The sequence below is a fragment of the Accipiter gentilis genome, chromosome 3 (assembly GCF_929443795.1).
Source record: "Accipiter gentilis chromosome 3, bAccGen1.1, whole genome shotgun sequence".
NCBI lineage: Eukaryota > Metazoa > Chordata > Aves > Accipitriformes > Accipitridae > Astur > Astur gentilis.
Genome location: NC_064882.1, coordinates 31,737,722 through 31,752,297, shown reverse-complemented (window position 1 = coordinate 31,752,297; position 14,576 = coordinate 31,737,722). Strand labels below are relative to the sequence as shown.

The 14,576-nt window shown below is 40.9% G+C and overlaps 1 protein-coding gene across 7 annotated transcripts in view; it reads right to left on the bottom strand.

The window, feature by feature from the left end:
• The window catches only part of LDB2 (LIM domain binding 2), a 221,296-nt gene that overhangs the window by 46,588 nt on the left and 160,132 nt on the right, over positions 1–14,576 (bottom strand). For all 7 annotated transcript variants that reach the window (XM_049794042.1, XM_049794057.1, XM_049794050.1 and 4 more), the window contains exons 3-4: positions 6,704–6,876; positions 1,400–1,522 (exon numbers count right to left, since the gene is read on the bottom strand). In XM_049794042.1, coding sequence (XP_049649999.1) covers positions 1,400–1,522; positions 6,704–6,876 — 296 coding nt within the window. The remainder of the gene's footprint in view (positions 1–1,399; positions 1,523–6,703; positions 6,877–14,576) is intronic.

The window sequence follows — 14,576 nt, the reverse complement described above, 5'->3', positions numbered from 1 at the left end:
GATCTAGGAGGTCCGGTCATGCACAGGGGTGCAGGCAAGCGGGGCGCCACCGAAGAGCTTCCTGAGGGATCACAGTACACTTTGAGCCTTCCATTTCTTGGCTGGAAGTCCCAGGAGACTAAGCAGATAAGGGCAGGAATAAAGAAGGTATCGCTTTCTTTTTGTGGATAAGAAACTGAAGCAGAGAGAACTCATCAAGGCACCTTCAGCAGAGCTGATCACATAAGTGGCATTAAGCACAGGCTGGAGAACCCTTCTGGTCTAAGTTATTTTCCCAGAATTAAACAGGAAAAATACAAGTACAGTCCTTCTCTGACCCTAGCCGGGAGCTTTACCTGTGAGACCAGCCTCCTCTTTAAAATGAGATCAATCTCATTACTAAAATTAATACCTACTGGTTGCTGGCTAACTTGCTTCCACTCTCTTTGAATTGCAGCAGCCCCCTAAATACATAATGTCACTCATGGCCATCCTTGTTGCCCCTTAATGGGATACTGTTGAAGAGTTCAGAAGATCAGCCCTCTAAAATAAAAGATAAACCTGAGACAGAAATGGTAGGGTAGGTTTTCAAAGGTATTTTCTACAGGCCTGTAATGGTATTTTCTACAGGCCTGTAATAGTATTTTCAAGTCCAGGGTTCTTCAGTTATTTAAAACTCCTCACTAAGGATATATCTTTATTTATGGATATCTAAGTAAGTAACTTGATGACAAAATACAGGCACATATTTGGGCGTGTGTTCTTACCCTCTATAAAACCTTAGTCCTGCAATTAATTTTGTATATGGAGCACTACTAGTCAGAATGCTTCTACAGTGCAGAACTGAAAGTGGCAATAAGACTCTGTCTTTTGTTTCTCCACAATGATTTACCTTATAATATTTTGACTTCAATGTGTAGAATATTTAATATTTTAATGTTCTATTGTGTGTGTTTTCACTCAATTACAAAAGAAAAGTCTTGAAATGTGGAAAAAAGGAAGATCTGGATTAAAATTCTAAAGGTTGCTATGTTAATATATGGCTTTTTTTTCTGTCTCATGGAAAGGTAACATTAGTTTTTTTCATTTAAACACTAAATATAATTTGTACCCACAATGTTGAATTTTCACTGACTTGGAGTTTGTACCACCAAGAACAGATTTTGGGCCCAAATCATACAGACCACCAAATGGGATTAAAAAGAAAACTATGTGTTAAAACAAAATGAAAACATAGCAACAGTGGCAACAATAGAGCACTGAGAAACAAGGGAGTGATGAAAGAACTTGTAAATGGATGCAGTTGAAGGCAAAACAAAATATTTATAGTTAATTGCCTTGGGTGTGAAATTTGCTGGAGTTCTTCATAAACCTAATCTCATCTCTTTGCATTAGGTCAAGTGAAAAAAGGATTACTTACATGCATGGCTAGAATGCTGCGTGGGACTAATTCTCTGTACTGTCTAATAGTAAAGTGCCATGTTTTTATTCTCATAAGATCATCAAAAGTAAACTCCAAGATAAGACGTCCTTCTGTGCATACCTAGAATACATAAAATGCATGAAGTAAATTCCCAGGAATTTTGTTTTAAATGGTATTGTATCATCGATTAAACAACATTCAAAAATATCAGAGCAATATTCTATTGTTCATCTCTGCTAGATTAATTGTTTTTCGTTCTCTGGGGAGAAAAAGCGAATGTGGGAAAATGACTTCATAGGCCTTACCATGGAGACAGTAACTTATAATACTATAGATTTTATAGCATTTTACAAACATAGAATATTGTGTGCGCTAAATCTTATTTATTGCATCAATTCTCTTCCCCTCACAGTTTGCTACTGCTAATTAATGACTGAACCTCGCAGTGGAGGTGGCTGTGGTGCAACTGCACGCATTTGATGTCAAGTTGCTGAACCAGTCATTCCCAACCTGTTTTACGTTGCCCTTTCCTTACTACAGCTTGGCATATAAACTTTACTTCCATGTCCAGTTGGAGTACACAGTGCTCTGAATGCCTGTGGCCAAACCTGATTTTTTTCCTTCTTGTCTTTTCCAAGTGTTCTTGTCTTTTCCAGGCATTTTATCCCATTTTTATTTTTCTTTCATTTCTTATCTACTTTTATTAATCCCCCCTTCCAAGGAAAGCCAGATGGGGTGGCTGCCATCGGGCTGCATGAGCTGCATTGCTACGGCATGTTTGAGAGCCAGGGGAACAGAGCAGAGGTTGCAGTCGTGGACAATGGAGCTGCTTCCACAGAAAGTGGCTCATACAGCTTTGTAAGGGGTCTTCCCCTAGGAAAGGAGAAGAAAGATGGGAGGAATAAATGCAGCAAGTGGGTACTACCTGGAAATGAAAAATAGAATGAATTGCTGGGGACTTTTAAACAACTGTCCACAACTTTATGTGGAAACCCCGCTGTGCTGTGGTCTTCTTTAAGGTGCAAAATATACTCTCAGAATGGTATCTTGACTAGGAGTACCATGGAGTACTGTAAATGATGCCTGATCTGAAAATTAACTAGATCTGTCATTGATTTGTTTTTTAAATTGAATGTTTAGACTTACAACTGCTGTTCAAAGTAAACTTGCAAGTGCAGGGTACAGAGATATTGTGGAAAAAGGGTGTAATAGCTTTCAAAAGAAAGAGTTTCTGCAACTTTAATTTTAATAGAACTAATATGTGATCGAACAACTAGCCATCCTAGATTCAGTTGAGTCTGCTGAGCCTTTTTACAACTCAGACTTGGCTAGCTCCCACTTGGGCAATGTGTGTCTTTTCTGGTTAACAATTCACTTAACATCATCATAGTTTTTCCTCCCGGCTCTTTCTGCAAAAACACACAGGTAATTTTAACAGGCATACTATATAGACAAATTACTGCAGACCTATGAAGGAGAATCTTGCAACAGGTTCTCATCTGCCCTCTTCAACACACCTTTGTGATGCCTTCAAATTTTTAATGTGGCTTATTTTGTCATTTGACCTTGATTCTGATTTTTCACACCACTTGCACTATGATGAGAAATTACACAGGGGTACACATGCACACACATAAGGATTCAAACAAGAAGAAAAACCTTTTAAATTAATGTTACAGTGTTGAGGCCAAAGATCCTGATTACTGGCCAGTTAACATGAAAATACTTCAGGTTTAAAGTATTTTTTTATAATAATACCTGTGGCTTCTCAAATGTTTCTTCTCTTAAGCTCAAAACCTCACAGATCTTAACAGATTGATTTTATGCACTGGCATTAACAAATTTTAATAGAAAAACTGAAACACATTCCTCATATCACAGTGGTAAAAATTTATACATCTTATAAAGGAATTTAATTTCCTTATATAGAGCAGAATTTTACGCATTGCTTTTAATCAATAAAATTGGTGCAGTTCTTATTTTAAATGGGTCTTTTTTTCTTTTTTTTTTCCTAAAGCTGCCTTTTACATAGAATCCAAAAAATCAAAAGGGTCTCCAATTAAGAAAACATTTTCTGTTGTGCTGAATTCATGTTACCGTACTGTGAGCTCTGACATTTTGTTTCTGTGGTAACCAAAATCAGCTGATTAGTTGGCATGGCAACAGAAAAGATGTAATCCCAGCAGACACACTCTAATCAATGCCCCCAGCACAGATGGTCTCCGGAGGATCAACAAGAAAGAGGCTGGCAGGCATTCAGTATATCACGTGGTTGCTCTAGACTAGGCCAGGAAAAAACTAAAAAAGAACATTTCTCAAACTAACCAATAGGTTTTTAACCCCTTCACTGCACTTATTAATTGTAGGAAATTTAACTGCTTGCACCTATGAAAACCAACTTTGGTCCTGTGCCTTATTGCTCAGAGTCTCACTCTCCTAACACCGGGCATCTTTTAGAAGTCTTCCCCTTTTATTAACTACCATTTCTCAAACGTGAGTTGTTGCTTGCAAAGAGACCTAAAGCTTATACAAATGCAGGAAATGCCTGAGACTGTTAGTAAGGATTAAAATCACTGAATTTCAAGGGCTTCGCCTATAAAATCCAGCTGATGGCCCCACTGCTGGGCGCAGGAAGAGGACGGGTCGAACACAGGGTGATCACTGCTCTCGTGGTGAAGGCAAAGCTCGCCTCTGCCAATCTATTGGGAAATATAAACATTGCTAACTGCAGAAAAACAGTTTGCCCACACATAAAGTTGGAGTGTCGGTGACCACGGTGAAAACAGAGACTTAGGAGGACTCCTAAAGCTTTCCTTTACCTGGAGAAAAAAATGAAGCACCTGCCAGGTAAACAAACATGGTAGTCAGGGCTTCAGTCTCTTCTCTTACCACATTTAATTCATGCCATTGAACTTCTGTATTAAATTCTTTATAGTATTTATTTATACCTTGATAAAACAATTTTGTGTGACACTTTACAAGGACCTCTTGCCCTCCAAAGAGAAGCTGGACTATTCATATTCTTATTGTTAGGCATGTTCTAGCCATATTTGTCTAAAAAAAAAATTGGAAATGCCATTTCATATATTCGTCCAATACTGCAGTATGCAGTGAGTTGCTTTAAGAAAATGTTGAAATGAATAAAATGCAGCTGTGGATTCCTGGTTCAATACATGATGAGAACTGTTTCAGCCCATTCTATTAGAAGTTAATGAATTTGCAGCTTAGAAGTTGTCTGTGAAACTGAAAGAGCTATTAACAAATATTTTTGCATGAAAACCCCCTCTGTGGTAGTTTCACTGGGTCAAATTCAGACACGATCTAAGGAGCTGTGCAGTCTGTTGGAGCGCTGCTTTTTATGGGAGGTCTGCTTTGTTCCACCACCGATGCTGTGACAGTAGGCGTTTACCTTTGGGTACAAGACCTCTGCCCTCAGTATCCCTGCTAGAAGTTACACACGCACAGCTGAGACAACATTCGGCTCTAACCTGTTTCTGAGAGAGTGATATATTCTCTTCTCCCTTATTCCAGCAACTACTGTTTTATTTCAAATTTGCTCTTACTAACACAGTCATATTTTAAACCTACAGCCATTAACCCCCCCCCCCCCCCCCCCCGAATTTTTCTCCTGGAATCCAAATCACATCCCCACCTGAACTTTTTTACTGGGACGCAGAGGTTTATATCGGAATCTGCAACGGAAACATCAGGGCTGAAGCAGGCCGTGCGCTGCCAGGGCTGCAGCAGACGGAGAGGCTCACTGCGTACAAGAGGATGGTGCTACGGGAGGCGGCTGTGGTCCCCCTCACACGAGGCGTGCCCCCAGCCCGGTCCCTGCGGCTAGTCTGTCTTTGACTTGCTGGATACTAGCCTCCTTTCCAAAGCAACAACACTGTAATGCGCTGCCATGATAAGTAAAATAAACTAACTGAAGTGAGAAAAGCGTGTTGTATTTACTGATTCCAAAAAACCTCCCTTTTATTTGCTATTGCATTAAAGCTAACACAAAGGGAAATGACACAGAAATCGCTTTAGGGAACTCCGCAGAGAAGCAGCTACTGAATACCCTCATCGCATCCCCTGCACATGGCCAGCATGCACAACTCCTCGTGAGCAGTGAGGTGGCAAAGAGTGGTACCTAGGAATATCTGGTCTCTTTGCATCCCTCTTGTTCTCTGTTTGCGCCTACGTAAGTCGCAGGGGGCTGGAGTGGGAAAGCTGGAACGACGACACCATTAAACACACACCTCCCAGCTGAGCAGTGCTCCACACACCAGTGGCCTCCTCTCCCTCTTCTTTGAGCCCCACTCCAAGAGCCACGAAGATGGCAGGGAAGATCCTACGAAGGGATGGGACTCGCATACGTGCTAAAACAGTATAAGCCTTGTGGGCCCTGGTCATAATGCTGTCAACAGCCGGTGCCTTTTTTGACTCTAAAACCTCCACTGTCCTGCAGGGCAGGGCAAGGGCAGGGCAAGATGGATGGGTTATCTCCTCCTGCTGCCCCTTCTCCCTTTGTGCTTTTCTCCATGCAAAGGTTAAAATTCATGCAGGTGAACAGGTCCAAGATGGAAAATCATAATTTCCTGTTAATTTATGAAAGGGGACATTTCCATTTTGAAAATCAGTTTACTGGTTTTTTTTAACATAAGAAAATTTTTGTTTTAATTTGTATTTTCCACCTTTTTGGTACTGTTTTTTATAAATATATGGCACTCAGTTTAATTACAGGAGTAGAATTGGCCAATTCATGAAGATAATTCACTATCAATTACAAATATTGAATATTCACTAACTGCCTGGTCCAGAGCATGTTTAAATCAATTGACTCCTTCCATTGACTTCACTGCCCTTTGGACCAGCATCCTACTGTATTAAATCACTATTTTCCTAGAGATTTATAGTCCTTGGACTGGGCAAGTATCAAATGTAATGCATACCATCCCAAATGGTAGGTACCAGCAATGTAAAATCTCATTGTTGCTTTAAAATCAAGCCCAGAGAAAAGGAGATGGGCAGGTTGAATTTAATTCACATACAACTGATGATTCTGGCAACCTGGCATTATGTGCTTCTCTTGCAATCTTTCTGGGAGAATTGCAGAGGATGCCCACAGAATTTTCCAGTCACGTAATGAATATAGAAAATAGTAATTAAATGGCTTCAAGGGTTTTCAGTATTAGAAATAATCTCAGTCTACCAGAAAAATGCAACAGCCAATATTTTTCACCCTTATACACACTGAAAAAGAAAAAGAAAAAGAAAAACCAACAACATGCTTTATTGAGTCTTCCCTGTTACCTTGGTAAACATGGGTTTTCCATGCTGAGTGACCATGGTGCATTGATCACAGTCCACTGTGATGGATGAGTTGTGGTATGACTCTTTTGAGTGCTTGAGAATGTAATACAGGTCTGTTACACCTCCTTCAAAGACAGTGCTAAAATAACGAGGAATGAGGGTCCTTCCAATTGCTGTGAGGAAAATACAAAGCAGAATTCAGCAAATGCTCTAGGTTATAAAATCTCAAACCATTTGCTAACAGAACATGAATAATTTTAAGTGCAATGAAATCAAACTTTCATTTAACGAATATAATACATGTTCTCTGCTGTAGAAATGTTGCGCCTGCTCCCATTGAAATCAATGAAAATGGCTTACTCCATTCAGAGGGAGTGGGCTCATCTTATTTAATCTTTTTACATTGATGGCGAGTTAGAGTCACTCTTGAAACCATCTGCAAGGTTTTTTGTCCCAAAGTAATTATTATACAGAAAGCCACATGGTGTCAATTATGACTGAAGTTGGATATTACTCATAAATGTATAAATACAAGTGGTGAGCATTTACAGAAATATACTCGTACACCCAAAAAGGCAAAGCACATTTATATAGGGGAGTTGTGTACACATATATGTTGGTCTGTGTGGGGGCACATGTATATTTTTATATACCCACCCACACATACACACACACACACGCACACACACTCTTGATTGAATAGGAGGGCTGCTGCCGAGAAATCAGGGTCCTGGGGATTGAAGAAGGACCTGAGAATGCAATACGATATATGTTACACAATACATGACTACCACAGGTCTATCTGAGATCTCTTTTTAGACCAGAAGTATTTATGTCATAGGCTAGAAAGTCTGAGCAGACACCTGAACTAGCTTATATGCATCACTTAAACCCCAAACTATGAACTCAAGGTACCCAATTCTGCAATACTTACTTGGGCAAAACACTCACTGAAGTCACACCTCTCACTTCAATAGCAGTTTCTGGTAAGTACTACAAGGTCTAATTCCAAATATGTAATAGTAATAGTGAGCTTCTGAGTGTACTTCAGATGCACAAACTAGCAGAAACACTGACATCAAAGGCAATTATCTCATATGCAACCGATGTTTTCCATCTCTGTTTTTACAGATAATTTTGGATGCAACCACAAGCCTGGTATGACAGAACACTTCAGTTTATAATAGACCGATCCTTCCATACCAAGTGACTCATTGCTTTGCATGCATTAATCAATCCACAGTAATTCTAAGCAGTGGATACATAAAAATTGCTTCCATTTTACAGAGGGAAAAACCAAGAGATCTAAACTGTGTTTTGGAAGAATGAGATAGAAAAGTCACCATCAACAGGCAAAATTAGAGTTCATTAGTTCCTAATTCTTATTTGTCTATTAGGATTATGTGGTGACTCATGCCTCCCTCATTTGCTGTATACTTTTGAGAGTAATTTCTAAAAAAATTATTTTGCCAGCATACGAACAAAGGCTCCTGACCCTAAAAATGTATTTGCAAGTGGGTGTTGTAAATTAAAAAGTATGGCGTTTTCACAGTTCTGTGAAAACTGTTTCTGCTCTGTGCATTACAATGTGCAATATTGCATGTGCAGTCATAACGCACATTATACAATGAAAATATACAAATATAGAAAATTAGGACTTGTTAAAGCTTTTGCTGTAATATTAGATATTAATGTAATTTAATGTACAAAAATATAACACACTCTCTGGAAGTGGCTGACAATTCAATGAATATGTTGAAAGACTATTCTATGACTCTAGCTCCTGAAAAAACCCACCCACTCACCATGCATATATTAATTTTCCACAGTAATTTAATTTAATTTAGAAAAACTAAAGTCCAGCGTATCAGCATTGGACTCAACTCAGGCTTTAACTCAAATTTCTCCATGTTGGTATGGTATATAGTAAAACGTGAAATTTACCCATCAAGTTAATTTCTTGCTCCCCTAAGGCTAATTAGTGCAAATTAAATTTCCTGCTAATCATCCTAAGCAGCAAATGTGTGATATGAAAATCCAGCATTCCTACTGATTGTGATAAACTTCTATTCACGTGACTTATGCACTGCATAAATATCTAGAAACTATTTTAACTGCATAGACCGTTCCCAAAGTAGCATGGTCATATGGCGTTACTTTTTGCCTTGTATTCACAGCTACAACACATTAAAGAAGGCTAGAGATACATTAAATACCTTATTCTTATTACTTTTCCTAATAAGTATTACCTATGTTTGCCACAGGGATATGCTACTGTGAACAACAAAGTGAGGAAGCAAAAGGATGAGGAGGAGTAGAGGTGCACGCAAGGATATGCCCCATCGAACCTGATTTTCAATGACAGATGCACTTGCAGACCCCATCTGTCTGTAAAACTGAAAATAGCTAATGCAAATGTCCAGCATAAATTATTATAGCTAATATTCAGCTCCAGAAGGAACTTTAATGGAAACCTGCATTAATAAGCAGACCTGTCCTCAGCTTACCTGTTGCCTTGCCACAGAAGACTGAAGCAGGTTCAAGGTTTTGGTTCTCTTCCTGAAGCACTCAATGGCTTAAAAAGATCATTTCATTTCTAGGATAAACATGAAACTCTCTACAGCGGTAACAAAGCTTATTTGTGCAAGAGATGGTGTTTCCAAGAACAACAAAAGGCTGTGGAACAGCTCTTATAAAGTCTAGGGATCATCACAAACTTTGTGCATTTTAAGTGCAAAGGACTTTTCCTTGATTTTTTCTCCTCCAAACCATAATTGTGTATATGAGTATTCAAGTACATACATGTGCGCACCCCCAGCTCCGCTGCATGCATATATACAATCCTTTCCTGGGCATAAGGATATGAGTGTGGCAAAAGTGCTTTTCCTTCCCTTCTTGCAGTAGATGGACACACTTAGGTGTGGATGTACACACACCACCTGTGCCTGCCACTGTATATCTCAATGGGATTTTAGCACGTATCTTCTGCCAGAGTCAGCTGAAGGCTGCTTCCTAGGAGGACTCCAAGTAACGTGAAGGCAGGAGTATGGGACAACTTGATACCTGTGACCACTTCAGGATGTAGTTTAGCCATCCTTGCACCAGTAAAGTGAACTCACAACTTGCAGAGCACAGAGCAAGCTGTACGCTGGCTTTGTCTTGGGTTTGCAGTTCCCCAGAGGCAGTCACAGACAATAACGGAAAGTATAGTCTAAATAGTGTATGGTGTAATATCTAATCGCACCAACAGGGCTGAACAAAGCTTTACATGCTACTGCCATTGGAATTCCTTCATGTTTTAGAGCTTGGCTTTTAGTCCACAGAATACACTTTTAAGAGTGCATCTCTGCCTGGTTTTGTAGGGCTCCTCCTTCCCACACCACACTTCCCGGAAGGAGCTTCATACGGCCACCCTCAGAGCCAGATCTTTGCCACAGGAGCTCCGAGAGCAAGCGTTTGCAGTAGCAGTTTGAGTACAGGGAGGCTCTTGTAGATTCCTTTCCTGGTGTCAGGGTCCTGAGAGCACCCTGAGAGCACCTCCGCTTTGGGGTTGGGCTGCCAGGCAGAGTTTCTTTCCAGTTTCTCAGGGGAATCCTTGCCCGGCTACTGCAAGGCTTCCTGCCTACAGCCTCACGATGTTCCCTGCAACCGGATTTCCTTCCAGTCCTGACTCCTATCCAACTGTTGCTCTTTATTCTTTCTCCAGTCTCTTTGCTCACCTACCCCTATGGTCCAATCCTCTATTTTCTCACCTTATGGATGGTTGCTTTGCATCAGTTATCTTCCAAGTTCACTGTTGATCTCCCAGTATCTCCCTGTCTCCTCTCCCCCTCCTTGCATGCTGTCCCTTTGTCTCTCATTTAAAGAGGCTTATTACCCCTTCCCAAATGCACCCGATTTCCTCATTCTGCTTACTTAAGCAGCTATCTAGTCTCAGTCTCCTTATTCTCCTCCACTCCCCCCAAAATGCCAGCTTCACACACACTTTCTCAGTGCCCCTCCTACCCAGCCAGGCTGCCCCAGCTCCTTGCCCCAAGCTCCCTCCCTCAGCACTCTAAGCCCTTGATTTTGTGGGGTTTTTTCCCCCGAAGATTCTTTCTCTGCCCTTTTCCCCACTCTGCCTCCTCCTAACAGCAGATTCTTTCTCCAAACGAACCCCATGTCTCCTTCCTTCCTTCAGCTTCTTATCCAGCCAGGGACCAGGCAAGAGGACTTCTTCCCTCTGTGCCCCCACCCCACCTTCCCAGCCAAACATCTCCCCATTCCCCGTGTTTTTCTCACTGACTTCCAACTCTCCCTTACTTAATCACCCTCCATCTTCTCCTTTCACCTCCCAGTTACTATTTCTCTCCCCCTCTCACATCCATGTCGTCTTGTCCTGTTTTTATCCTGCTCTTTCTTTTTTTCTCCTCTTCCCTCTTCTTTCCTCCACATTCAGGTCAAGTTTCTTCCTGCGCGGGGCCACCTGGATCCTGGGCGCATCCGCCGGCAGTGCAGGAGAAGGACGGGCTTCCTGCTCTTGTGTGCAGCACCAGCTGAGCCTTCCCTGTGGGCTTTGCAGTGGATGTGTCCACGACTCAACACAGCTCTGAGCTGCAACATGTCTAGTTACCCTCTGCAGTTGGCATGTGGATAGCCCCAGTGGGCTCTTATGAGAAGCCCTACTATGTTCCTGGGAAATGGAGTCCTTGGAAACTTTAGCTGTCAAATTCTACTAAAGCCTGCACTGAGTACTTGAGAATGGGTGCTTCTTTTCCCCAAAGATGTATAAATTTCCTAAATTCAGTCCGATTTCCACAAAGAGGACAAAAGGGGAAACCCCTGCTGCAAAGGTGAGCAACCCTGCTCCAGAGCACACAGATTCTTGGGCATTTAAAAAAAAGTTGCAAGACTTTTGTAACACGGACAAAACAATATTTTTCCATTTGGGGGGAAAGAAGAAATCCTTTTTGGCTTAAATAAAAAAGAGCTAGCTAAAAGCAAAAACAATTTCAGCTTTATTGGGTCAAGTTTGTCAAAATTATAAATAAGTAGAAAGAAGGCCTTTTCATGGGACTTATCAAACAATATTAATAATAGATGCTATATCATCTGCCTGCAAGAATACATTAGAATAGCCATGACTGCAGATGCTGAGGCTCTTAGCCCAATACTCAGGCTTAGGAAAGCAGACGTAGGTTCATACCTGCATCTATAGAAATACTAACAGGCTTTTACAGTGACATTACCCACAAAAGACTTTTACAGTGTGAAATGTGACACCCTGCAATGTAAGATACTGGCTATAATAGAAGGAAAATTCACCTGCCCCTCAGCATTCAGGCATTAATTCCAGATCACTGGAATGCTGCTTTAAATTATCATTTTGTCCTGGGCAGCATCCTTCATCCCTAGCTGAGTACCTGAGGAGGTACTATTTCCCATGAGAATCGGGCACTGCCCCTTAACGTTTGCTTCATTTGTGCTAGCAAATCCCCAGATAGCAAAGCAAACTGACAAAGATCAGCTGGATTTAACAACAGGTAATAGTTATTTATATGAAAATGTCTATAAGAAAGGCATATCCGAAGTGACTATTTTGCACAAAATATAATGCTGTCATCTGCTGGAATGACGTACCTTTAGCCTATTCAGTGGTGTAACGTCTTGGCTACATGTGATTTTGTATACCTTTCTAGTAGATCAGAGACCTAAATATAATTTTAGAATTGAAGTAAGACAGGTAGATTTGTGACAGTCCTCCAAACATGAGTGGTCCAGAAATCAATTAATTCAATCTATGAACATAGGCAAGAAGCTTTATAGGTCAGTAACAGTTATATTATATATAATTTCTTAAGTATCATTCCCGGGGAATTGTAAAGAGAAGAATGAAACCATCTGACATATTAAATGGCTCAAGGCCTGCCTCTCAGGGAGGAATGCATTTGGGTCACACTCCCACTTTTTGGCCGGGGCATGCAACGATAATGATTAGGGTGCCCTTCTGTCATCCTGATCCTAGCAATCTTTATTTTCATGCTGTCCTTTCATTTATTTCCCCTTTTAAATATGTTTGCCTGAGTGTAAAATACGTTATTCTCTCAGGAACATGTTTAAGTCTAAAATTATTTTTCCATCCCAAATAGAGCCAAAAAGTCCAACGATCTCTAGGTGGGAATGGCCGTAACTTGTGAAGTTCAGGGTTTTTGCAAGCCTCAGACTAGCTATGGGCAGAAAGCCAGTTAAAAAAATAGTGTGTAATATAATTGTGGTACCACTGCACACCATGTGGTGGTGATGGTACTGTTGGTTTGGGGTTTTTCTCCCAAGGCAGATTTGAATAAAATAGAAAGTAAACATGTTTTTCTAGTTCACAGGAAACTGGTATTATTTGTGGGCTAGGAATAGAAGAACACTTCCTCCCTTTGTGTCCCAAAGATAGGCTGTCAAAATCTCAATGCCCTCTCTACAGAACGAAGGTTCACGGCCTCTTTGCAGAAGCAGGGCTTGATAGCAAACCCCTCCTTGCTCACTGAACTGCTCATGTGTTGCCTTTACAGTAGATGCTCTCAGGGGCAGAAGCTTGGATTTTGCATATACATACACAACATGTAAGATAAATGCTAAGTTGGTATAGAAGCGAAACAATGGAAGTGTTAATCAGTGAAATAAAAATACTGGGTTTATTGCTTCCAGGCTGGTTTTTGCAGCCCTGAATCCTGTCAAGTCCTATGTCTTCAATTAGAGCTAGGATACAAAATAAGTAATAAACCAGACACAAATAAAAACATAAAATATAAAAAGCTTTTAAACATTCCACAGAATCAGCAACAGAATGAAAAAACCACCCTGCGCCTATAGCTTAAAGGAGCTCTGTCTGGAAGCTCTGGTGCAGCCTGCAGCTGATTATCTCATCCACATGCTATAGACAGGCTTGAGGAACTCCACTGGTTGGGGCTGTGGGTTTTGTTGGCTCCCAACACAAAAAGTTGAGCCGTCCTGTAAAGCTGTGGACAGACCATGAAAGTCCCTTGCTTGAGAGATTGCCACAGTTGGATCTCAGTAATTAAATGGAGATACTCTGCCTAACTCTCCCTCAGCCAGATGTAAGGGCTAGGGAAGCCGGGAGAGGACTTCCCATTGATTGCAAACGAGCTTTCCTGAGCACTGCGGAACAAAGCCTGAGCTTTCTGTTAATTGTTAATTGACATCTCTGGGCACGGCTAATTGACATCTGCGTGGGCTAGAGCTTGGCATGTTCATTTACATATGTTTTTGTAACTGAAATAAACAAGTCAGTACACACAAAGCAAAACTTCATGGAGTTACATAGTGATGTCATTGCTGTTATTCTGCCTGTATTTCTACTTGCCCAAATTTGTCCCAGCGAAACAGCATGTCAGGAGTGTTCCCTCCCAGACACAGTCCATCTGGCTGGGACGTGGAGGGAGGGATCCCTCCATGAAGCTGGACAACAGTAAAGCTCCAGTTTTCAGTACTGTGACCTGCTCTCTGGAATTGCTGCAAGGCAGGCTGCTCATGGGAATGCCCCTCCACCTTCCTAAGACCTTATCTGGTGAGTGGATTCAAATCCATACAACATGAATCTGTCAATTCCCAGGAAAAGCTACTGTCAGATTTGATAGTATGGCACGAAAGGCAGTGAAAAGACAGTCTAATAAGTCCAAATTCTGTCTCAGAGATGTCTGGGACATGTTGATTAAACCACCCACATGTATCCAAGGCAGAATCTGGCACATACAGATCTGTCCTTTTTTTCTCCCTATCTAGTGGTTAAGATTGGGCTCCTATCATTTAGACTACTTATAGAATAAAAATTATAATGTATGATTAATTTCCACTTACAGGAAATGTCTAGGTTTTTATACAA